General features: G+C 35.7%; 4 protein-coding genes and 1 non-coding gene across 9 annotated transcripts in view; 1 reads left to right on the top strand and 4 right to left on the bottom strand.

The window, feature by feature from the left end:
• Window positions 1–16,198, top strand: part of LOC145728492 (uncharacterized) — a 34,880-nt gene extending 18,682 nt beyond the window's left edge. For all 3 annotated transcript variants that reach the window (XM_081978765.1, XM_081978763.1, XM_081978762.1), the window contains 5 exons: window positions 12,885–13,036; window positions 13,364–13,571; window positions 13,623–13,903; window positions 13,958–14,122; window positions 14,219–16,198. In XM_081978765.1, the coding sequence (XP_081834891.1) occupies window positions 12,885–13,036; window positions 13,364–13,571; window positions 13,623–13,903; window positions 13,958–14,122; window positions 14,219–15,223 (1,811 nt within the window). In that variant the 3' untranslated portion in view covers window positions 15,224–16,198. The remainder of the gene's footprint in view (window positions 1–12,884; window positions 13,037–13,363; window positions 13,572–13,622; window positions 13,904–13,957; window positions 14,123–14,218) is intronic.
• On the bottom strand, window positions 4,801–12,809 carry LOC145728494 (uncharacterized). 3 transcript variants are annotated; one of them, XM_081978768.1, is made up of 4 exons: window positions 12,793–12,809; window positions 7,199–7,454; window positions 5,411–6,264; window positions 4,801–5,349 (listed from the first exon to the last, which is right to left on the bottom strand). In XM_081978768.1, the coding sequence occupies exons 1-4, from the start codon at window positions 12,793–12,795 to the stop codon at window positions 4,885–4,887; spliced, it is 1,578 nt and encodes a 525-aa protein (XP_081834894.1). In that variant the 5' UTR covers window positions 12,796–12,809; the 3' UTR covers window positions 4,801–4,884. The 3 variants fall into 3 exon arrangements, with proteins under 3 accessions (XP_081834894.1, XP_081834893.1, XP_081834895.1); XM_081978767.1 differs by lacking the exon at window positions 12,793–12,809 and adding an exon at window positions 12,238–12,294; XM_081978769.1 differs by lacking the exon at window positions 12,793–12,809 and adding an exon at window positions 7,511–7,648.
• On the bottom strand, window positions 16,190–18,084 carry LOC145728497 (uncharacterized). Its single transcript, XM_081978774.1, has 7 exons — window positions 17,868–18,084; window positions 17,733–17,813; window positions 17,432–17,633; window positions 17,154–17,379; window positions 16,871–17,089; window positions 16,688–16,818; window positions 16,190–16,457 (listed from the first exon to the last, which is right to left on the bottom strand). Exons 1-7 carry the CDS (start codon window positions 18,045–18,047, stop codon window positions 16,279–16,281), a joined length of 1,218 nt encoding a protein of 405 aa, XP_081834900.1. The 5' UTR covers window positions 18,048–18,084; the 3' UTR covers window positions 16,190–16,278.
• Window positions 18,085–18,311: 227 nt separating this feature from the next.
• On the bottom strand, window positions 18,312–18,384 carry TRNAF-GAA (transfer RNA phenylalanine (anticodon GAA)). The gene has a single exon. It is a non-coding gene; the product is annotated as a tRNA-Phe (tRNA).
• A 724-nt stretch (window positions 18,385–19,108) lies between these two features.
• On the bottom strand, window positions 19,109–23,240 carry LOC145728496 (uncharacterized). Its single transcript, XM_081978772.1, has 8 exons — window positions 20,601–23,240; window positions 20,449–20,540; window positions 20,266–20,395; window positions 20,143–20,214; window positions 19,915–20,088; window positions 19,608–19,855; window positions 19,527–19,560; window positions 19,109–19,474 (listed from the first exon to the last, which is right to left on the bottom strand). Exons 1-8 carry the CDS (start codon window positions 20,795–20,797, stop codon window positions 19,156–19,158), a joined length of 1,266 nt encoding a protein of 421 aa, XP_081834898.1. The 5' UTR covers window positions 20,798–23,240; the 3' UTR covers window positions 19,109–19,155.
• Window positions 23,241–25,113: the final 1,873 nt, after the last annotated feature.

The following is a 25,113-nucleotide window of genomic DNA, read 5'->3' as shown; positions in this document are numbered from 1 at the left end:
AAAGGTGAGTTTAAAATTTTTACTCTCAGTTTTGCATAGTTTTTTTGGTACAGTTTCAATTTGTTCTAAGTACACTATGGTATAACATTTTTAAAAACTTTCCTTTTTGTCTAATCGTAGTTAGTATTACTGTGCTTGATTGATGTCTCTTACTGTCAAAGTGTATTTTACATTAAAGTAAGGACAGAGTCAAAAATGATGTAGGTACCCTATTCTTTTGCTGTCAAATATTTGGTAATTTCTTCCATTAATTTAGGAACAATTAATAAACCATATCCAACTAACTGGCAATTTTTAACATGATCTTATGCCAAGTTAAAGAAGCAAATTGTCGTTATCTCCCTCTAATTAGCTATGGGTAACAGGCCTTATTACAGAGTAGAAAATCAACTTTAACGCCACTTTGTATACCATAAATAGAAAGTAACAGTTTTTCTCTACGCCTCTAGTTGGATGATAACATATACGCACCTTAATTAATGGCTTAATTAACTCATCTGCTACGTTTCAGATTTGAATTGCTCGGTATAGCTTATTTGGTACTATATCTCTAGGTTTTCAGTGAAGATTTTCAGTACTGCATACCTAATTACCAGAAAGACATGCATGGTTACCGCACTTAATTTCTGCTGTAGTAAGAAAATTATATTAATTGCACCTCTATCGCAACTTCAAACAGTTACAGTTAATTTGATTAAGATTATCTTTTACAAATTCCACGTTACGATTTGTAAAAGACAGTTATTGATAGATTGGACTATAGAATACTATAGATTCTTCAGAAACAGGAAAATTCCGTGTAGGAAGCACCGAAACAATTTATAGTAAAGTAGCGTAATTAAATGGTGATTAGAAACGATTTCTAAATTAATAAATTATCTTATCGGGGCTGATTTACCGTTTAAATACGACGAGTAAGGGGCAGCAGATGCGAATCCGTGTGTTTTGTCTATTTTCATCATATGCAGTATAACCAGATAGCGGATAGCACATGTAAAATTTCTGTAAATAATTTATTTTACGTCTGTTTCAAATGTTAACTTCAAAAATCTTAAAGACTATTGAAGAAAACAACAGTCAAAATTGTGGTATCATACTTGTTCAAAGTATTGGAAAGGAGTCAAAAGTAAAAGACAGAAAGACAGAAGGGATTATAAAACTTGAAAAAACGTTGAATGACACAACAGTAGTTTTCCCTTCTTCATGGGATTCCAATGTATAATTTTGAATTTCCATATCAGATGTACGTCTGATGAATACCCAACCCCTAATTTTTTGTAAAAATAGCATATTTTGTGACACTCGTTGCTTTGACCTTAAATTACTCCCTTACTTGACAAGATACGTCAAAATGTCATAGAAAACAAAAGATAGAGCAGATTTCAAGCTTTCTAAAAATATCCCCACATGAGTTGATTGATGACACCGTTTGGCCGCTAGAGTGCGTCAAATTTCCTTTATCATAATATCACATATTACATATTATATTGTAAATATTTTTTAGTCAGATTTCATGCATCTCTTAATCCGGCCGAGTTCCTGGCAAAGAAATAGTTAAAATGTTAAATTTTAAATCTAACTCTGTTAGTTTTTGAGATATCAAAAAATCGACTGCACCAGCATCTTTTCCGGGAAATTTTAACATAAAATGACACCGAGACGTCAACTGTAACTTGACAAATAAAAAAGTTGTATTTTTTGACGGTTGCAGGCCGCCATTTTGAATTTTCTGTCAAAATATTGACTTGCACCTCATTTTAAAGGAAATTTCACGTAGTTTCAAGAAATGACAGACAAAATGGCGTCGTAGGCCGCCATTTTGAATTATCTGTCAAAATATTGACTTGCACCTCATTTTAAAGGAAATTTCACGTAGTTTCAAGAAATGACAGACAAAATAGCGTTCCAGACCGCCATTTTGATTTTTTTGTCAAAATATTGACTTGCACCTCATTTTAAAGGAAATTTCACGTAGTTTCTAGAAATGACAGACAAAATGGCGTCGTAGGCCGCCAATACCTAAAGACGGTAAACAGTAAAGGATTGCTCGATCGGCCGATTTTGTTTCCCGGCGGCGAATAGATCCTGACGTCACAGTAAAGTCTCGGGCGCACAATACGCTAAATATGATCGACTGCAATCGGTTAAAAATCTTGATGGTGACGTAAAAATCGTCATCGGCAGAGCCGATATGGACAACATTGCGCTTATGGGATTAAGCAATCCTTTACTGTTTACTGTCCTTGCGTCTGATGTACAGTATTTGTGTAAATTTTAGTACCTATATAGTGATTTACTTAAATACTTCACATCTGGACTTACCTTTTGACTGATGACCGGTAAAACTTTGCCAAACTTACTCAATAAATCATTGTCAATCAAAAAATCAATGTCATTGATTGAAGTTGAAATAGTATTTATTACGATATGTCGGCGGTTTGTCAGTGCCACTCGCCCGTTTATGCAGTTAGTTCGCCTAGATCCGATCCTTTCTTCTCAGACCACGACCTATCCATCTATAAAATGAAGAAAAAACGGAGTAAGTCTAGTAAATTAATGCATTCACTCTTAAATACTTTTTTACAAACATATGTCACTACCATATGTGTAATTTGTGGGTATGCTTACATAAAACGAGTGTTACATTTGGTTGAAAATTGTATTGATGTTAGTGTCTCCATTTTCAGTCAAAACATATTCACACAAAACGAAAAGGAAAAGTTTTTGTGAAAGGTGGATTTTTTCACGTCCACCTTCGACGCATTTTCCTTTTTAGGCAAATTTCGAGTGTAATTACACTTTCTGTTTCTATACAGTCGTTCAAATAGTAAAAGTAGCATTTAATTAACTTGACTGATGAGGATTTAGCTGCCAAAAACTGTTGGGTAAGCCATACATGTTGAAATCTATGAAGTCAGTTGGCGAACCGTGCATTGTCTGCATAGAAAAATGTGTGCTAATTTACTACCAGCACTTTGACTAGTTAGTAACGATATACGAATCGGAGTTATTAGTAATTTTGCCGCTAAAGATAAAAGCGTGAAGAGTGCGAATCGAAATTATTGGGGCGAGAAAGATTCATATTTTAAGCAAATTTTGTTGTTTTTTAAGTTTAATTAGATGCACTTTTACTCTTATTTTTTTTCTATTCGCTGTTAAATCGACGAGAGCGATTTGATTCTAATTAGTTTTGAGTACTAATTGGAAGCTAAATTATGGCAAAATGGTACAATTTTTTATAATTATAGAGATGCAGGTACCTTGTCAATTAACAATATAGCACAATTTCTTATTCTAATTTAGTTGATCTGTTCTTATGTTTTCTAATCTTGATGATCTTTCTGTTTCGTTTGTTTATAATATATTTGTATGATTTTCTCCTTTAAGTTTTTACTTCTCTTCAAAAGTGTTTTTTTTTTGTATTAGTAATTCTAGAGACTGACCTGAAATGAACCCAGAACTACTTTAATCTCGATTAATCGATGTAAAATTGCTGTGATTAAACAAGACCGGTCCCGCCTTTTATGGTATTACGCCAATTATGTCAGCCAAATCGATGCAGATAATATAATAATATTTTACTACAATAACATTGTAGGGTGAGAGAAAGTTATTATACCAACTATTGCGGGCGAGTGGTCAATCGTTAGTAATTTTGCAACTATTTTTATCAGTTAAAATAATTTTTGTTTCATTATTGCAAAGTTGTGCTGCCTGTCGAGATGATTCAAATTTGATACTTTCAAATGTTAACCACGTAAAGTTTGATGTCAGTTAAAGTGTAACGACCGACAATATTGAAAACACGAAACTCACCTTTCCTTTTTTTGTTTTTAAATGTCAACTATGGTTATCCAACAATCGACTGTGTAAATCAATTTGGCAATCCTCGCTGAACGCAAAATAGTCTATAACATCAAAATTCTGAGAATATAATGTTCGTAAAAATACCGCAGACAAAATGCTCAGTATAAAATGATTATAGTATTGTCTTTTTCTTCCTAAAAGCAAATAGGAAGTGCGTGCATCGTTTCTAATTTATTTCAAAGAGTGATTTAACTATGATAATAATTGGAGTCATATTGAACTGGGAAAAAAATTACGAGCGTATTGGTAAATAAGCAAAATTTTTCCGCTATTCAACCCGCATGCACGTATTCGTTTAGTAATTGACCAAATATAACTAAAACACTGTTTGCATTGTGCAAACTTAGCTGGTAAGTAACCGTTATATCGGTGAAATTATCGCAAAACGTCGATTACTGTTCACTGATCCAACTACAATAAGTAGTTTCCTATTTTTTTAATGTGGTATGCATTTCCGGAATAATTTAAGTTAGTAATACAGATCAAACAGTATGAATAGGAACTTGAATTGCTTCAATTAAAACAAATCTGAATTAACTGGTTTGGAAAGTTTTAGTTAAAGTAAACGCATATATGAAAAGTGTATACAGTCAAGAAATGTTTCTATTATTAAGTCTATGTTTTACCTTGAGTTTGGTTTTGAATGTGACAGAACGAGTGAAAAGTCAGTTTCAGTTTTCAGACACTTTTTGACAATAAGCATCGTCCAGCATCAAGTTGTCACTTCATTGGCTTTCCAATTAAGTGTTACATTGACATTTCTGACAGTACTCTTTCCAGAGCAACAATTTTATGGCAATAACTCTTCTAATATTAATTTACTACTCAGGTGTTACCCTGAGGGTAGGCTAGCTATTTTTTTTGCTTTACCTATCACAGTTACCTCGGAATATTAAAACTAGGAGGCATTATAAGGAAGAATTAAAGTGTCACTTTTACAAAATGAATATTTTATTAACTGAAAAGAACCAAATAATATAATGTAATATAAACAAAACTCCAGTGGACAACTTGTGCTTATTGTTTTTTACGTTTAACCCTTGGATTTGACAAAGCGCCCGCTCTGCGTTTTTCATCATTTACCTTGCTAAAATCAAACAGATTTTTCACAGCGCTTATCTTCGTTTCCAGATTTTCGCCCATAGCACTCAAATCCCCCGGATCCTCGTAGTGTGTATCCAACATTTTTGCTTTAAGATACCGTTTTTTCCTAGCGTAAGTTACATTGTAAAGCATGTTTGGCGTATAGTCACACGTTAATCCTTTCATTAGATTTTTCACAGCCTGCAACTGGTTTCCAGTCGGTGGTTGAATGGTCTGTGGTGTACGCGTTTGTTCCGTCATTTTATTTGGAAACAGAATCTCCTCCACAAACGGCAAGTTTTTGACCAAAAACATTTTTCGATCGTTGGCAAATTTGGGAATTAGCTCGACGTATCGTATGGTAGCAGGATGTTTATATTTTTTTAAGCACACCAGAACCTAGAAAAATACGGGTTTGTTTAACCGTTTAATTTTGGTTCTCCACATCTGTATGACTTACCTTATTATTATCGACGCAATAACTCCAAAAATTGTCATAAAAGTGACTTAATTCTTCTTTATCGTCCATCATTAGTAAACCCGGCCGCTCTACGGTAACACCTACTTCGGTTTGCCGATCAGCGACATATTGCAAATGTAAGCCTAAAGGCAAGTTGTTGTAATAAATGTCATATCTTTCCTTTGCATCAAAGTGCTCCAACTCGGTGTGCCCTAAGTTAACTCGATACTGAGGCTCAAATGGCACTTGAACCGGTTTAACCCTCATCAGAAGTTTTCCATCTTTGGACATCCTGCTTGTATTATACAGTTTGGCTGGCCGTATAAATTTCACTCTCTTACACTGAAGGTGTTTTTGAAAATCATTTTTGAATGGAAACAGTTTACATTTTAAAGCTGTGAATCGATAAATAATCGAATTCTTGAGCCGTCTCCTTAAACCCAAGCGATCCTCGCAAAATTCTTCAATATTTGGTGGATTCTGGAATCTATTGAAGAACTCATTCCAAAATTTGGTGTAATCAAAATTATTTCGCAAGGAAACCAGTTCCAGACGTATTTCGCTGTTGTCCAAGCTTTTTGCCTCATTCATTGCAGTGAATTTTAATTGAGAATCGTCCTTGATTGGGTTCTCATCATTAGTGATTAAAATTATAGTCTGCTGATAATAGTCTCCAATTTCCCTTAGCTTCCTTCTGCATATTTGAAAAAATGCAGCCAAATCTATCTTGTCATTTCGCTTGTGAGTAATCAACTCTGTAGTAGGTTTTTGGTATTCCTCTAGCAGAATCTTAGTCTTCTCCAACATGTTTGTTTTTATTTCAACTAATGTAGCTTTCTTTGGATCAGTTTCCACTGGAAAAAAATAATTTGTTTGTTGTTATAGTATATTGTATAGAAACTAGATTCATATATCTATTCTAGATCATTCCACAAAATAAAAACAGAATATTAGTTGATTTTCTTTATGATTTACTTCAAATAAGATGTGAATTCTAGTCTAGAAGTATATGGACTTCTTCTAGGATAAATGCCTCATATATCCAGTCTAGAAATAACTCAATTTTGCTATATAAACTATGGTCCAGAGTGGTTTTGTTTGGACATGTGTTGGAACTTGAATAACAAAATTCCAATATTATTATAGGTGGAACAAAATAATGTATCAAGAATATTCTTAATTCACAAGAAACAAGCAGTACCCTACAGATTCTTTTTTCAATAAAAATTTTGTGGTGTAATAAACAGATTTAGTATTTTTATTTTATTATTGAGTTTCAGGTACTTACACATGAGTTTTTATTTTTTACTTGAAATAAAAACTCTGTTTCTAAATTGAATGAAGAATTCAGAACTGATTGGCATTTTCTGAAAAAGCTGGCTGAATATCAGGGAAATCACTGGTGGAATTAAAAACAGTTTTCATTGCAAATCATGGGGCTTTACTGGTAGTTAAGGCCTACAAAGTTACATTCAAACATGTCCAGAAATTTTTTAATTCAAAATTTTACACTCTTCCTAAAAAAACAACTTTGAACCCTAGTTTATAGAGCAATATTGGAGGTATAGTATTCCTGTTTCATATTATTATGTGCCCATGCAACACTTTGCTTTGATAGAGTGTACAGAGAGTAGTTTTTGTATAATTAACATTTTGTAGTTAGCAACATATGAAACTAAACCATCCATATTACTATAAGTACACTTGACTTTCCCATATTAAAAGGGGGTTGAGTTAAAACTAGTATATTTAATGAATATACAGTTGGCTTCCAAACAAATAACTTACCAAAAACAACACCAAAATCATTATAGTTTCTGACACCGGAAGATAAAAGTAAAGCATTTCCAACTTTATAGCATGCATATAAAACATTTTTGAAATGTGTTGTTTCCCTGCTTTCATCGGAGCTTACATCCTTTATAACTTCAAACATAGATGAATGGGTATCAATGGCAATAAGGACGTAGGATGGTTTGAAGGTATTAAACTGCTCAGCAAATTCATCTTCTTCTTCTTCTTGATCAAACATGTTAATGGGCTTCTAGAAACCGAGATTATTTAGTTAAAAAAAACTTATTACTTTTGTAAACTACGCACAAATAAAATCGAACTCGGTTACACGTAATCGGGAACGAAAACAAAACTCGGAAATTTAAGTTAGGTTAGGTATACAGGTTGACAGCTCTTCTTAAACTTAATTGAACGCGTCAGGTCTCAGGCCAGCTCATACTTTTTATGTTTATGAACAACAAGTGTGTTGTGCTATTAGAGTTAATATTTCTGTACCGTTTTGAATGCACGAACTATACTACACCTATTTTGGTTGTGTAAAACAGGAAAAAATAAAATACCGTAATAATAAAGTTCGTAGGAACAACAGGTTGCTTTTCTGGTATGGTAGCTATGTAAATTCAGACCAACATGGGCAAGTTTGTTTGCCGCTGGTAATTTACTTTAAAATGTCTTCGAAACGACTTTCATTCATGAGACGGAGAAGAATGTGCGGCTTTTTCTTTAATATCGCAGTCGATTTATATGCGAGAACCCGACAAACACGAATGGAAGCGTGATTGTGCGCCCACATGCTGTTTTTGTTAATCCAATTTGTTGCTGTAGTTGGAGTTTGCATATTGCATACCTATTCTCGTCACAAGGACAAATATTTGACATTAGGACTTTTTGACCAATCCTAATAAGACATTAGCCAAATATTTCTAATACATAAATGGTCATGTGAATTGTAACTGTCAACTTATGTTTTCTAGGTAAAACTGTTCTACTGTCTTTTAAAAATACTCTCTCTGATACTTTGAGCGGAATGCAAAGTTATAAATCTTCCGCATTTTATTAGTATTATCTTGATTACCTTACGTGCAAACTGACTTTAATATAATTAAACTACTAATGTCGGAAGTTCTCATCCAGTGATGTGTTTTAATTTGCATCCTTCAGCTCTGTCTATTATCGTACCGCTACACTTAGAATAACAGAGATTTTAGATTCGAAGTCTCTTATGTTGATTTAAGACATTTTCAAGCAATTATGGAATTATTGCGTTGAAATTATTCATCTTCAATTTTTGTGCGTGATAAAATAGAAACAAACATTCACTTTTTGATTTATAAATCTGAAAACTATCTTTTAAGAAGATAAATTACTCGACAAAGTCAAACAAGACCAGTTAAGAATTATACCATCTTCTCAATTTCCACTTTCCATACGTGCGGTTTAAATTACAAACGACAATTATTCACTTGTCGTCAATTCCCTATCATTGACCTAGTAATGTTCATTATAAGTGTGTATACAGGGTGAACTATATAGAAAACTTAACAAATTTTACAAAAATGGTGTATAAAGTCAGTGCGTACCTATATTATTTCAGCATGAAGCACACCAAATACGCATATTATTAAATTAATATGTCAATACATAAAATGGATACGACCTGTATAATGTGTGTATTTTTGCCATCCCACGTGGTTATTTTTAGTCGGCTATACATATAGCAATCGTAAACTTTTGCTTAATATATGATATATGTTTCATAAATTGAAATAATTCGTTCCAACTCGTGTATACAGAGTCAGCTTGAAGTCATATGCTTTAATATAGGTATGTAAAGAAAAATATGGAGATGTAAAAATTAATTTAAAATTTATAAAAACCGGGTTGAAAGGTTTTGACATGTTTTTTGATCCAGAAAACGATTTGGTTCAGAAACTGTTAAAACTCTTATTAAAAAAGATATAAGTTTCACCTCTAAACACAACGTAATTATTAATATTTAAGCAAATGGGTGGTTTATAGTGTAATAAGTAGGGAGAGAGAGCGAGAGAATCATTGAAATTATCTAACCAATAATGTTCTTGACAAGAAGGCAAGTAAACTTCGTAAAAGTGATATAAGTTGACAGTTGGTCACGCAAAATCAATATTTTTAATGATCAACTATCAATACAACATCCAACTGACCTGTGTGTCACTCTATTCTTTTCTTAATTGACTAATCATAAACTATAAACCGTTGTGCGATTTTACGCAAATACTGCACATATGGATTTACTATTACATATCTCTTTCTGCTTGGGATACCCAAAAACTGGGCTGTGTGTCTGATTTAGTTAGCGTTTATGGTAGCATTTAACTGAACAGCTCATTAGCTTGTTACTGCAAAGAACGCGGGGCCGTTCTAATCACTCGTGTGTGGCCGGCTTTAGCGTCAAAATTTCCATTCAGTGAAGAAAAAACGCGTTTTTCGCGCCGATGAACTTGACGCTCTATGTTTTCCAACTAACTTACGGTATGCGATTAGAACGGTCTCTAAAAATCCTGCTTTCAGTCTAAAGGTGGGCGAAAAACGGCGCGATGTGTTTGAATAAGCGAAAAAATGTTTGATTATTCGAAAAAGTGTTAAAATGAGAAACTTCTAGTGCTGAGTGTTTTTCAAACTAGTTAATTAAGTTATTACTAAAAACTGATGTGTCTTTTTTATCATTTAATAGATGCTATAACAATATGTTTAATGTTAGCATACCTATAGATAAAAAAAATGGTCCAAACATGAAGAACTTGCAGAGTTTACAGTATTTAGTGATTAAAAAAAAAACCAGCTTCTGTTTCCTGAAGCATCACAAACTACCAACATTGCTGTAATGTGCGGAAATGCTGCTTATCATGTGAGTGCAAAATGGTATTACTGCAACTTGTTGTGATTGACCATTTGCATGCAATTCAAAATTCACACACTTTGTGATTATTCTACTAGATTGTTCCATAATCGTGAGACGAAAACGTTTCTTCCACATTAAGAAGAAAAATCATAATAACCTTTCTCAAACTTAGAAGAAAACAATGGCCTAACATCCTTTCATCAAATCCGTTCCGCAACTTAAAAGGTTTTTCTCGCAATAATAAACACTCTCGCACCGCGATTCCGGCCTTAACGTGTGTGTATACGCGGATTAAGTCATCTTTTGTCTGCATTTTTGCTTTATAGCACCACATCTATTGTTTTCTTTCAAGTCCCAAGGTAGAATTTGTTTTAAGAGCCGCCAATTTTCACACCCCGAAATTTTCAAAGATGACTCGGTTCAATCCAGATTTGAATGTACAAATACACCGCAAACACTTTTAGAATATTCTAATAGATCAGCGACCCAAATTAATTCTGTGGACATTGAGTAATGACGTAAAAAGGGATGTTGGAATTAGCAATAAGTTGGTCGGAAACAATTGTTAAAATGTGCGGTACTGTTGCTGAAAGTACTTGTGATATTGAAAGTGAACGGTTGTCAGTTGGTGTGATTCCTTAGCAGTCAATCCACAAAGTGGATGTTGGAAGAAGAGGGTAAGATTATGTTTCAAATTCATACAAATTATGAAAACAATTTTACTAATTTTTTGATGAATATGATTGGGATATTATGGAAAGCGTGCAGAGTATAAAGCAATTTTGCGGCTACTTTTATCAAATTACGAATTTGTTTTGTTTGTTTGTTATTTTTGTGAGTCAATTACACCGCTTGTCGACGCCCCGATGACCTAACTGGCTATTAGCCAAAACATCGATTACCATTCAAATTAGCTCCTCACTTTTGTTGTACCATCCAAATTTCGACTACACACCAATTACAATTTATAAAAGTTTAGATGGTGAATAATATACAACAGATGCCAAAGGAAATAAAAAAAAACCTGTGAACTTGGCTTCAGTGTCTCAAATCCAAAAATACATTCACATAGAGGATTTACACGATTACGCAAAGTTTGAAAATAGCATTTCAATGTTGTGACGTAAAATCTGCCGTTGTTTTTCGTTTATCAAATTTACACTTTGAGAAAAATTTGACTGCCGGCCTAATTATTCATACACAGCCACTACAAACCGTGACGTCATTTTCTAATGGCGCCGGTCCTTTAAGAGCACGAACTAGTTTTACAGTCAAGTAGTGTCATACATTTTGTCGATGATAGTTTTTACTCTTAGCAAGTCTAAATTAACCAAATGTTATTCTAATCTAGTGATTGGAGAGTGTGGACATTTCAAAATTATGCATATGAATTTTCTGTCAGTTTGTTTTTTCTGCAATTCAGTGCTCTAGACCAGGATGGATATCTTTGTGAGATATGCCAAACGGATGTGACATCATTTGACAGTTGGTCACAAGGTTTTAATCATCCTAATGAAGCACCGCCCTCTATACTAGAAAGCCTAAAATGTCACTTTTAATGGCGGCGTTAGCGGTTTTTGTTTTTAACACAAACGTATATGCAGATGTAGTAAGAAATATGTCTTTTTATTATTTCGTGTAGTTGATTGCAAGTTGTGAGTGAAAAATCAAAAAAAGGTTCATTCCTGATCCTGATATGTATAGATAGAGCTTTTTATACACAATCAAGTCCAGCCTAAACAAATTGGTTAGAACATTTGCCCTGGAAAGTACAACACACAGTAAACTAGTTTAAACACTGTTCAATACAAGAAAATCTGTAAATCCTTGAAACTAGGTAAGCAAAACTGGTAAATGGTTCTTATGTTATTACCAAGAACATTCATTCAAAATTATTTTTGTTGCTCTCACATTGAAGGATGCTTTAAAATGTAACTCACATACCTGTGCATCTAACAAATACCTAATAAGTTTACTGTAGTAGAAAGCACTTGTACCTACTATTGAGTATAGTGTTGGAGTAAAATCATTCCACTTCAAAGTGTTCAACCACTGTTGAGTTAGATCCGGTTTTTGGTAAAGTAAAACTGACACGGTTGGGCTTTTTCCTGAATTGCTGTTACAATGTGGCTTGAAAAACTTATGAACTTACGCAAATAACCTCAAGTTTTGATTTTAAACCGTAAAAATTCATATAATCCTCAAAAAACTCAAATTCCACAATACAAACAAACGCAAACTGTCATCACTATTTCCGCCATATTGGAATTTTTGACAAGCACCTTCTAGGCTTTCTAGCATAGTAGGCGGTGAATAAAGTGGTCACTTGACCGTCGGTTGAATGACGCCACATCCGGTTAGGCACACTGCACTGACATATGTCATTTGTATTGACTAAATGTCAGATACGTTAAAGGATGAGCAAACAAGCATTTTTTTGTCCTATATACACATTTGTCTCGAGTGGCTTTGGTTCTGAGCTACAGGGAATTGAAAGTTCAGAAAAAAAGTGTTAAAAATGTAACCTATAGACCAACTGAGACAGCACCGCTATTATGGATCAGACTGTTGTAAGTTCACATCGGCAACTTACGGCACAGTGAGTAGTTTGTGATTGGTTAAAAAAAGCAGCTTTTAACTTGCTGCTTCTTCTTGACCAATCACCAACTCAAACCTGTGCTGTGCACATGTGGACATGTGGACTTACCATAAGTATTCAAGTTTTGCTCCGTGATCAATCTCGCCACTAGTTGATGCATAAAACAGATTTAATATAAACAAACATTTTTGTTGTTACAGAATCAAATAAGCCTGCGGTCAAAGGGGGCCGTACGCCGCCCACAGTTCGGACCCCCGCCCAAGTGACTACCAGGGCCCCAGCCAAAAAAGCGCCTATTGCCCCTCGCACCGCCGAGGCATTGGCCGTATTAGTTCAACATTTAGTTTTTAATGTAAGTAATAAATAAACTACTTTAAACGTGTCGCTCGTAAAAATTCTTCTTTTTGTTGTCGGCTATAAATAAACATTTGGGACCATGCACAACAATGAGAAATTTTGCAGTGTGCAAGTGACAACACACTAACTTGATGTGGCTTTTTTTAAAATAAATTTCACTAATTATGAGCGTTTTAGAATGCTTTTATTATCTAAATTTGAACCGTTTATTACGGTTTAATGAGCAATCCGTTGATTTGGTAAGCAAATTTGGGCTACAGATAAATGACGTTTGTTTTACTTAACTTTTTGTCAGGATTATCAGTTCATACTAAACCTCTAGGTGGAAGCGTTTCAAGTCCCTCACCTGCGTCACCAGGTGGAAAAGTATCGTCTAGCAGCCGAGGAGGTACGGTTAGAATGTAAAAACCTCACCGAAGCCCTGGGCAATGTTCAAATCACCCACGCGACCAACCTAGAAGAGGAACACCTCAAATACCAAAAAGACATTGAGGAGCTGATTGAGACGCAACGAAATCAAATCTTACAATGTGAGTTTTTGCCTTTGAAGTCGTTGTCTTACTTACTTACAATTTTTTCAGTAACTAGTCAACATTCTGAGGTTCAACGTCAACTTCAGCTCGAAAAGGAAACAGTTGAGCAACACCTCAAACAGAAACACGAAGAGCAACTTGGCAGGCTTCGTTTGGAGTTAGAGAAAGTGCAAAAGTCCCATGAAGAGGCTCTTGATATTTTGAGGGAGGAAAATGACTGTATACGAGAACAAATAGACGAACATCGATTGGCGCTAGAGCAGACCCATCGCGAAAATCAAAAATTGCGTAACGACTACCAGGCCAGAGAAACTCAAATGAAACATGAGGTAAAATTGGGGACCGTCAATCAATTAGTGATTAATAAAACGTATTAAACACAGGTGGACACTTTGAAGCTACAGAAAGATAAACTGAAACAGCAGATAGCAAAAATTGAAAGCGACTTCGAAGACAAGCTGAAGTCTCTAATAGACGAGAATTCCAGGTTGAGGGAGCAAAATGATCGATTATTGAGCTATGGAGACAACAAAGACGTAGCTAAACAAGTGAGTGTGATTCTCCAGCAGTAAGTCAGGAAATAGTTTAATTTTTTTATGAAAAACAGTTTTGGGATAAGTTCATTACTATTAATTTAATTTCAGGAGGTCCAATCACTTAGAGTAGTGCTTGAATTGAAGCAAAACGAGGTGACCGAACTTCGAAAGTCGTTGGAGGAAGCCAAAGAGAAACAACAGCAGTTGGAAGGAGTCGAAGAAAAGGCGGCCGCCCTCAAAGCCAGATGTGAAGACCTGCAGCATCAGTTGCAACGCAAATGTGAATACGAGCAAACTCTGATCCAGGAGAATCAAAGACTGGAAGAGAGTTTTAAGGAACAAGTCAACCACTCGAAGCGGCTGACTCAGAACAACGAAGAATTGCAGTGGAAACTGCTTCAAAGCAAAGAGGTGATCAACAAAGTTATCGAGCAGGCCACAGATGAGACGGCTTTCAATCGTCACGTGGCGTACAGCTCGAGTTTTAATGAGAACCACCAACATTCCATGCGGTCTTTGGAGAGAATGTTTTCCTATTCGAAAACTGGAGCCAAGGCAGGTGAAGGGGGAGAGTTATCACCTCCATCTTCGCCGAAAGTAAAAGGTGTGGTGGAGAAGTCAGACTCGGTCAGTTACGTACTGGATTTGGACGAAAGTCCTGACTTGGTGGCTTCCAGGATACTGCGAAGAAGCTTTCGCAACAGCTCCGCAATAAAAATAACTCCGACCAATTCACCGTCTAACAAAAGACCTAGAATCAGAAACACTCTGAGTACGAGCGCGTCTTCTAGCTCTCTGCTAAACCGGGACAAAGATGAGGATTGTGACGAAGAGTTACGACCTAGTTCAGCTTCGGCTGGAAATGGCGACTGTGCAGAAGACGATGTATTTTTGTGGGAAAATCGCAAAAGTAGCACTCCCAAGTACCACGACGACGGTCATTTAGACCTGGACGAGGAACACGAAGAGGATTTGAGGCTGCCAGCGTTACCAAGCGAAATGGATAAGAGGAATGGCATTTTAACGTTACCAACACCGAAAAGATTGGCCGCGGATTCTGCGGGTAGCGAGAGTAACTCTGAGGACGAAAGTACCAGCTCGTCGCAGCTCTGAAACGAGGCCTTTTTCTACTTGTGCTATATGGAAAATGCGGATTTTTGAAAAATGTAGCGTGTCAGTGTTGGTGACATTCTAACGAAAAGGTTCAAGATGTTTTTGTCGCTTTTCATCCCGCCAGATTAACGGAACGAGTGTGTTTACAGAAATTTAAAATATTAGTCACGAAAATAGAGATAAATATTAAAATTGTTGAGTAGAAATTAAAAGTAACGTAAGCTTTTTTAAATACCGAATAACTTATTGCGACAAGATTTTCGGCTTTTTTATACGTAGATTACTTGTGTGGCATTGAAAAGTGCACAATCTTATTTAAAATTAAATGAAATTAAACATTCAAAAGAGGAGATTTAAAAAATTATTTCAGCAGGTTTATACCTTAAAATGCCAGAATAAAAGCTTTTCATATTTTCTACAAAAGGGAAGTGTATGTTAACTTATTTTTTAATTCAGCTACTTTGTACTTACTTATATTTTGTTCATTGTTGTTTTTCTTTTCTACTAAAACCTGGTTGTTTTCTTTATATTATTATTTTTATTACCTGACTAGATTTAAAACACTGTATTAATAAAAAGCTTCACGTAAATCTTACTTTTAATTATTGTTATGTTTGGTGATATTTCTTATTCATATTATTTAGTAACTTTTTCTTTATTATTACATATTATTATAATAGAAAATCTAATATTCCCTACTTCAGTATTAGAAAAAATGTGTGGGTTATTACTGCCTGTGTGTCAAGCTCGCCAGGACCTTGTGTATATTTTCTTATATTGTATAGTACGCTGTTACTTTATTATTGTTAGTTTCGAGTGGATTTATTATGATTATTTATTGATTTTATATTCGAATTGTTAGGACCAAGTCTATAGGTATTTCCACACGTTTCGTATAACATGTATTTACTGTATAAAATGAGATTGCAAGTTTGCAACTGGTTTCACCAATAATAAAGTTACTACTTATTACTGTATCAGAGTTTAATTGTCATTTCAACTAATAATGTCAAAAATAACTGAATTACCATAAACTCTCTGTCAAACATGTTAAGTTACGGTTTGACGCTTCTTCCTTGAACGTTTCTGTACTGCCATTCGACACCTCCATGTCCCTTAACGCCATTAATATCGACTTGGCAAAAACACTCGTAAATTTTGGATTCCCACCCTTTACTTATGTAAAAAAATGGTGCGTCGATAATGTTTACTTGCATGGCGTAATTGGTACTGCCTAATAAAAAAACGTAGTTTTTTAAAATTCACAGTGGCGTACCTACAACGTATTCTATATAGCTAGTTAATTAATGTCAAGTGCACAAGTGCTCCAGCACTGTTCTGATTGGTCAAAAAAACTAAAGCACCAGCAAGCTTTTGACCAATCACAAACTGTCCACTGTACACATGTGTATTGTGGACATATCATAAAGCTTTTGACAAAAGATGTAGTAGTACTAACAATACCTGCACGAAATGTGAAAGCATAGTCCATTGGAGGATTGCCGCACTCGCCATACTGATACAAATGAAGATCACTATCAACCACTGGGTACATTTTCCCTTCTTTGGCATTGTACATGTAACCAATTTGTATTCTAAACCCAAATAAAGTAACAGTTGACGTGACTTGTTCAATGTTAATACCACCTTGAAAAGCTAATAGGCTGACAAACGCTTCCCACTGAAAAATGATCTCCATTTTCCAGAGTAATCCAATGGAGTGCGTATCTTTTGAAACTACCCCAATCCCTGTTGGAGGCCACTGTATGGTCTCTCACACTGTCTATTTGGAAATTAAAGTTTTGTGCGTCAATTGAAGCTTTGATTTGAACATTTCCGAATTGCTCATAGTGCAGTTGATGTGCTCTATACGCAAAAACATTGGAAAATCATTACACTTGACGTAATGGGTAGGTACTAAAGCTTTTACTCTTTGACATTCTGAAAGTATGATCTGCTCCATTTTTCATAAGCTAAAGCTTTAGCCACGTTCCAAGCATCCATATCCCTGTCGTAGTTAAAACACGGTTCATTTGAAGTGAACAAAGCATCCAAACTAACATCATGCACTTTATTACGATTATAAGTTTCTCGTAACTGTCCAGAGAAGGTGATACGCCATTTTCTCATCGGTTCAATTTGTTCAATTTTTACGCCTGAAACTTCAGTTTTCTGCACAAACACAAATGTTAGATGAATAATCAAAACCTTCAGCTTCATAACTCTCCTCTTCCCCCGAATTGAACAAGCTGGTATCAGGACTTTTAACCCATTCCAATAATCCAAACTGGGAATTTTTAATTTTCAAATAAAATAGTCCATCCACTAACCGATTAGGCCTTCTAGCAGTTCCTACTGATAAATAATCCAAATTTTTATTGGCTCCAGTGAAATAAACGGCATCTACAGCCTGAAAATATTAAAACTGTGTTATCAACATTTGGAACTTAAGAATTCTGACTGTAAATTCATACTAATGAAAGAAAACTCGTATAAGAGACTTACTTACATTACTTATGGTGGTCAATTTCTGGACCCTATCCAGTTTCATGTAGTAATCATTTGAAACTGGAAAAAGTAAATTGTGAATCTGCAAAACAAAATTCTTATCACAAATTGTCGGTACCACAATAAATGCACTTACCTTTCGTAAAACCAGTAAAATATACATAAACCAAACTTTAAGCCAGTAAACTCCATTAGGCCTCCTGTAAATTCCAAAAATCGGTTTTGGATCTCGGTCCAGAATTGTTGCAATAAAGATAACTAGTGTGCTTATAAAAAACCAGCTCAGTAAATTATTGAATATGATCATTTTTACCATTCAGTTTCTTTACAGTGACATATCGATATTAGTTCATCTAAAAGTAATAAAGAACAAGGTTATAATTATTATTCTTATCATACTTAACCAAGTACTAGATTTGAGATTAAAACAAATATAGAAAATATGGGTAATACTTTGCAATATCAATATTGTTTGTACATTATTTACTTAAAGTTTAGTACTTACTTTTAATTCAAAAGTATTACTGAGATGTTAAAATATCGTAAAGCCTTAATACAATAAACCAAAAAAAAAAGTGTTTGCCGAAACCAGGGATCGAACCAGGGACCTTTAGATCTTCAGTCTAACGCTCTCCCAACTGAGCTATTTCGGCACATGAAGACTGGTGATATTTAACGTACATAACCAAAATATATATTGTACCACAAATTAGATATACAAATAAAACAATTTAGGCGACAATTCTTTTTTTTTACAAATTACTCATAATTTTCTTCGAAATTTTACTTACAAATTAATGTTTGTGTTAGTTGTGTTTCCATTTCTGGCATCCAGTTGACTATACTGGAACGAAGGTTTTGTTCTTTGGTTATCAAGCCCTATAGCCTCTCTGATGAGCCGTAATACGGCGAAACCGGTCAGAGGATTGGGATTGATAAACAAAAAACAAAACCTCACCATTCTTAATGTTTGTGTGTTATGTGATGAAGACTGGAGTTTGACAAGAACTGTCAATGTAATACACGTAGGCTGCATTCGTTTTCAGGCTCCATGGAGCGAGCCGAGCTTTTTTGACGTGACACAATGACGTAGTTTGACCATTGGTCAATCTATGATTTTGCTAAATTACGTCATCGTGACGTCAATACGCGGCAGAAACGTAGTCAATCTGATCTCAAAATTACGTCATCGATGATGTGCAAGCATAGTGGGCGGGTCCTTTACCTCTCATACGCCATCTTAACTGTTTTCCTTTTCAATGCAGCAGTCACGTGACAACTGTTAATTTCTCTGATTAGTGCACATTTAAAATAAACTGCTAAAAGAATGATAAAAATACAAGTATATAATTATTGGTGGGAGAAAAATTAAAAAACTTTGAAAAGTGAACTTATATTCACTATAACAATAGTTTGACAGAAAATCACATTATGGAGGACATTTTCTGAGCCAGAAATTCACAGGAACTATTAGCACAACACGGTTCTTTTAGAAACTTCAACGATTCGCTCTTCTTGGCTGCGCAACTGGCCGAACACTTGCTAGACACTTTGAAGAGGTCTGGTTCTGGATCCATTGAAGAGCTACTGGACTGAAGTATCAACTCTTTCACTGACAATTTTACGGGAGTTTGAGTGTCAGTGTCTTTCTTCAGCCTTATTAACGATACGGAAGTGCGCATTCTGGAAATTGACGGAGTAGACGCTGGAAGTTGACTGGAATCGGCTGACTTAAGTTCCTTGCTATTGATGTCAGACACAGTTATGCGTATTAAGTAAGTGTGGCTTTTACTACCTGGATATGTTGCCATCAGATGGTTTACTAGAAGCTTTGGAAAAGGTTGTTAGTCACCACTGTGCTTCTTAAGGAACTTACCAGAAATGGAGGGAACAAAAGACAGATCCCTCTCAGGAACAGTGTCGCAGATTGAGTGAGCTTTGGCGCAGATTTCTGCTCCCGAGCATTTAGGATGGCACATTGCAGAGTAACTCCGGCTGTTGCTGGTCAGCCTTTTTAACGAAATGGATGCCAACATTACAGCCTCTTCCAACTTACGTTTGGCTTCTTCGAATTGTCTTTTCAATTGCTCGATGTAAATTTCGTCCAGATCTGTACTAGACATCCTGAATCAGGTTTTATCTCTCAACATAATAAATACTAAAAAATTTAATAATAAAATTACTTATAAAACTTTTTCAATCTCTTCTTTCTGTCTTTTTCCAAGTCATCCACATTACGATCAGTGTTGCTGCTACTGTCCTGATATGTTCCAGTTTTCGGCAAGTGCTCGGCAGTTTGTTGTTCTTGGTTTGGTTTTTGTGAAGAGTCATCAACAGGGACTGTACAGCTTTCATTCCTGATAAAATTGATTAGCAATAATTAATAAGGTCTTGTTGGTGTGTAGCCTTACAAGCATAATATCGATTTCTTAGTGTCATTTTTTCTCGAAGGGCAGGTTTCTGTTGTGGAAGTGCTGGAAAACCTAGAAAAAAAATATTTAAAGCAATGATTCTTGCTTGATTGAACTTATTACCTCACTGATGCGCTTGAAGGTTTTTTACTTGAGCTTACTACAGGTAAATACTCTTCCGAAGACTGAAATTGGGGTGCAAAGATTTCAGAATCTTCAGTTTTATTCTGGGTGGTTGAAGTTTGGCTAGTTTCTGCAACATATTATTGCTACAAACGTAAATAACGTTTAACGGAAATAATATACTGAAACAAGTTTTACAAGCTGGATCAGAAGGTTTATTTGACTGAACTGAGTCTTTCTTTAGCTTGCTTTCGGATTGACTGCTTTTATTGGAACTGTATTATTAATAGAGATATTTTCAGTTTAGTAAATAAATGACACTCATCTACTACTACCTAATTTCGGGGTCGTTTCGATATTCCACAATCCTTGACGTGGTTTGAACACGAATGTTGTTTTCCCTATAAACCTGCCCTTTGGCCACCACCAATGGTTGTTCCTGCATTTCCCTAGGAATTTCAATTATCGTGTCCTCGTTAGGATTTATCGATCCTTTAGGAATGAAAATTTTCTGTGTTTTTTTCTGAGCCATTGCACAAACTGGAATTTAAAACTTTGAACGGACATTGACACACACAGTCAGTGTCAAAAGTTTTTCCTGGAACGAATTAAGTAGCTAAATTATGAGTAGGAAAATCATCATCCCCAGAGGGCTGGTGGAAGACCCCAACCAAAGCAGCGTCATCGAGGTTTCTCCACGACTGAATCAAACCACCGGTAATTTAATTGCAAGGAGACAAGGTGGAAGATTGGTGGCTCAACAACTCCCAGATTGGCAGGACTCTTATTCGAGTCATCGAGGGCTGGAAAACACATTTGTGACTACTCCTTTAGGATGTAGACCGGATCAAACTACCACTATCCCTAATCCTAATGTTACGTTTGATGTACCTAGTAATCGTTTTGAGAATACCACTGATAATTTCAATGCCGATTCTTCTGATCCCTCAATTCAACATTCTCTTGCTTGCTATAATACTCCATTGAGTGAAACTCCTTCAAGGGCTGAGTTCAATGTCACCTCAGACGAGTTAAACTTATCTTCCATTAGCGAATCTAATATTGAAATGAACGACGTCATGGTAGCCAGCATTTTGAATAAAACTAGGCAGAATTTAAATCAACCAAGAGGCAACATGGACGATGTAAGGAAAAGACTTTTCACAGACTCGGATGGTGTACAACAACAATCTTCCCGTGATAGATCTAGATCTTCTCGCGGTCGACCAGCTGGTGATAAAAAACATTGTAGCTGCTCTCAAGAAGATTCAATGTACGGTGACTTTCAGCCTTTAGCCTCCAGCTCTGGGATTGATCTAACTAGATCATATGATCAAACTATGGCTAGGAGTAGCAACCAATCGTACGGAATACCACAACCAGGAAACGTAACCCAGTCACCTCGTAGTAGTAATCAAACGTATACAGTACAAGCTCCAGGAAATGTAACCAGAACCATACAACCTGGAAGAAACCAGACCTACACAATGGAGGGAGACTTAAGTAGGGCTGCTACACTTCCTACAAATCAAACTTACACATGTCCTGGTAACAGAACACGCACTGAACCTGGAAGAAATAAAACGTATACAGTGCAACAACAATCAGACCAGTCCTACGGAATACCACTGCCAGGAAGAGCATCTCCGCCGGTTACACCTCACAGCAATCAAACTTATACACTAGAACAACAAACACCAAGAACCCCACAACCTGGAGGAAACCAGACTTACACGATACAAACAGACTTGAGCAGGTCTGGTACATTTCCCAGTAATCAAACTTACACATGTCCTGGTAATAGAACACGCACTGAACCTGGAAGAAATAAAACGTATACAGTACAACAACCAGGAAATGTAACAAGAACTGTACATTCTGCAGCCTACGGAATACCACTGCCAGGACAGGTATCACCTCGCAGCAATCAAACTTATACAGTCCAACCAACAGCAGGAAATATAACTAGAACCACACAACCTGGAGGAAACCAGACCTACACAGTACAAGAAAACTCAAGCAGGTCGGCTACATTTCCCAGTAATCAAACTAGAACTTCTGGAATGAATCAAACATTTAACGTTTCGTCCAGGAGACGATATCAACCTAGTGCGATACAAACTCTTCCTAGATGTGCGCGTCCTGGACTTGGACATAATGACTCCATCCAGGATAGTTCAAATAATATAACGGACCTTCCTACTGATGATTCGTACGATTTCAATTTTCGGCCGGAGTTTGCCAGCAGTCAAAGATCCTATTCTACCTTGTATGACTCATCCGAGGTGTCTTTTGATCTTATAGATGGGAGTTTTCCTCAAGCAAGTCCTTGTCCGTGTACATCAGGAGAAGAAGCGCCACCTAGACAGCACAGAACCTATACAGTGCAGACTGGTAGATCGCTACGTTCACCACCTGGACATGATAGTTCCTCCAGATCAACTAACCAAACAAGTCGTCGTGCTGATCACTCGTTTGATATGACGTTTAACCCGCCATTGTCCAGCACTCCAAGATCAACCAAGTCCGATTCTTCAGAGCGTGGAAGACGGGATGTAAGTCCTTGTTCATGTGGAGTAAATCAGCAAACCGGACGAAGATCTCAAAATCGAAGACAGGACACTTACTCGATACCACCTAATCGGAGTGGTGGCGAACTGACCAATCAATTCTCCTCCAGGTCAATGTCCAGTATGGAGGACTCGTCTGATCGACAAACGAGTCGAGTGGACGAGTGCGGCTGCTCACCACCAGGTGCTGACAGCATCGTCTCTTACTCGTCTCACGTGGTTGAAGATGTACATGGAGAAGATTGAAGCTGTGCGGTTGAAATGTATAAATAAATACACAATAAATGATTTTTTGAATTCAACCCTGAATATCCGAGATGTTGATTGTTGATAGATCTTTGGATGGGGATATTTGGGTCTACTCCACCCATGGAATTTTCCTTGCATTAAAAAACTACAACAAATAAGACATTTTTGTTGATTTTAGGCAAATCTTTGTCTGAAATCAACCTATGTACACCGAAATATTAAACGTTTAGTGACTTAACAGCAAATAATATAGTTAACAAAACCCCTAATTTGGGTATTCTGAGTCATCAAACAATCAATCAGGCTACTAAATCAACACAGTTAGCTTAGATCGTTAGGCCTTATTTAAAAATACCAGTAAGTCCAAACATCTAATTAACTTATTCAAACAATGCATTACAGTTATCGAAAAAGTTTAAACAGTCTAAAGATAAACTGGCCCTTATAAAATACCAAAAATGTGCAGATAGTCACCAGTACACCAGTCCTTGGTTGAAAGCAACGATCAGTTTGTTGCTGCATTTTTGTCACTAAAGTTTAAGTAGGTGTGCCATTGACGATACATTTGCAATTTCGTCTTGGTTCGCCTATTTAACCTTTGGTAAAAAAATACCATCCACTGCACCAGTAAGGGGTAAGTTTCTTTTTGTTTAAGTTACGATTATAGTACATATGAAGGGTCAGTGGTTAAATTTTAAGTAGATTTATTATCGGTAATTGTTTCGATATTTTACCGTAGTAGATCTGCTTAATATTTACCATGATTACAGCAACTGAAAAAGGTATTTAAGGCAGTGTTGCCAAGTTAAAATATGGCGATAGAATAATCAGTCATTGATTGTTGCTATAAAATCCGTACTTTAAAAATACAGATCTTTCATTATTTTATTAATAATTGTTTTTTAAGCTTTGACATTATGGGTAGATATCACGTGGTTTTAAAGGATAATTTAGCTAGGCAGCCACGTGACCATTGTCAAAAATCATAAATATCAAAAACACTCTTTATATCGAATACTGCAAGGAAACGTTTCTAAACTCTAATTTTTGCAACTTTAGTGCATGATTTGACAGTTTTGACGTTAGTGACAGTTGTCACGTGATTGTAGAACACTATTTAGCTAGACGGTCACGTGACAATTGTCAAAATAACTATCATAATAACGTTTATAAATCCTAATTTTTGCAACTTTTGATCACAGTTTGACAGTTTTGACGTTAGTGGCAGTTGTCACGTAATTTCAGAAGACTATTTAGCGAGACTATGAAGTGACAATTGTCAAAATAATTGTCATAATTCTTAGAAACACGATTTATATCAAATACTGCAAGAAAACGTTTATAAATCCTGATTTTTGGAACTTTTGAGCATGGTTTGACTGTTTTGACGTTAGTGACAGTTGTCACGTGATTGTAGAACACTATTTAGCTAGACGGTCACGTGACAATTGTCAAAATAACTATCATAATTCTTAGAAACACGTTTTATATCAAATACTGCAAGAAAACGTTTATAAATCCTGATTTTTGCAACTTTTGACCACAGTTTGACAGTTTTGACGTTAGTGGCAGCTGTCACGTAATTTAAGAAGACTATTTAGCGAGACTATGAAGTGACAATTGTCAAAATAACTATTAAATCTCAGAAAATCGTTTTGTTTCGAAAACTGTGTTAAAATGTAATCCTTGCAAATTCTAGTAAATTTTTGACAATTCTGACAATAGTGACAAACATCATGTGGTTTCAGAGAAGAATTTGGAGTAAGAAAATGACTGTTTTAAGCGCATTTTTACAATCCTTACTAAATTTCTTATTCAATAAATTGAAAAAGGATATGAAAAGTTTCACAACCAACATAATGGCAATAACGTAAGTAAAAACCGTAGATTATATACAAAAAACTACAAAAAGTAGATATACCGTTTTAACGGTAGACCTGGCAACATTGATTTAAGGTTATTTGGTATAAATATGCCATTTGCTGTGCATTGGAACCCTCCTGGAGTAAAATAGCATATGGCATTTTTT

The sequence above is a fragment of the Ips typographus genome, linkage group LG4 (genome assembly GCF_016097725.1).
Source record: "Ips typographus isolate SLU linkage group LG4, UJ_Ityp_2.0, whole genome shotgun sequence".
NCBI lineage: Eukaryota > Metazoa > Arthropoda > Insecta > Coleoptera > Curculionidae > Ips > Ips typographus.
Note: the sequence above shows the minus strand (reverse complement) of the source record. Positions and strands in the feature narration are given on the sequence as shown.

Excerpts from the sequence above, each read along its gene's own strand:
- LOC145728494 (XM_081978767.1), bottom strand. The coding sequence starts at position 12,279 with ATGAATTTTTACGGTTTAAAATCAAAACTTGAGGTTATTTGC. Across the intron at positions 7,455-12,237 it reads CAAAACTTGAGGTTATTTGC|AAGCCCATTAACATGTTTGA; the intron begins GTAAGTTCATAA and ends CTCGGTTTCTAG. Across the intron at positions 5,350-5,410 it reads ATTGCGTCGATAATAATAAG|GTTCTGGTGTGCTTAAAAAA; the intron begins GTAAGTCATACA and ends GTATTTTTCTAG.
- LOC145728497 (XM_081978774.1), bottom strand. The coding sequence starts at position 18,047 with ATGGTAAAAATGATCATATTCAATAATTTACTGAGCTGGTTTTTTATA. Across the intron at positions 17,380-17,431 it reads GGAGAGTTATGAAGCTGAAG|GCGTAAAAATTGAACAAATT; the intron begins GTTTTGATTATT and ends CTGAAGTTTCAG. Across the intron at positions 17,090-17,153 it reads TACTTTCAGAATGTCAAAGA|AGCACATCAACTGCACTATG; the intron begins GTAAAAGCTTTA and ends TTTTGCGTATAG.
- LOC145728496 (XM_081978772.1), bottom strand. The coding sequence starts at position 20,797 with ATGGCTCAGAAAAAAACACAGAAAATTTTCATTCCTAAAGGATCGATA. Across the intron at positions 20,541-20,600 it reads CGAAACGACCCCGAAATTAG|TTCCAATAAAAGCAGTCAAT; the intron begins GTAGTAGTAGAT and ends TTAATAATACAG. Across the intron at positions 19,475-19,526 it reads TCTGATGGCAACATATCCAG|CAAGGAACTTAAGTCAGCCG; the intron begins GTAGTAAAAGCC and ends TGACATCAATAG.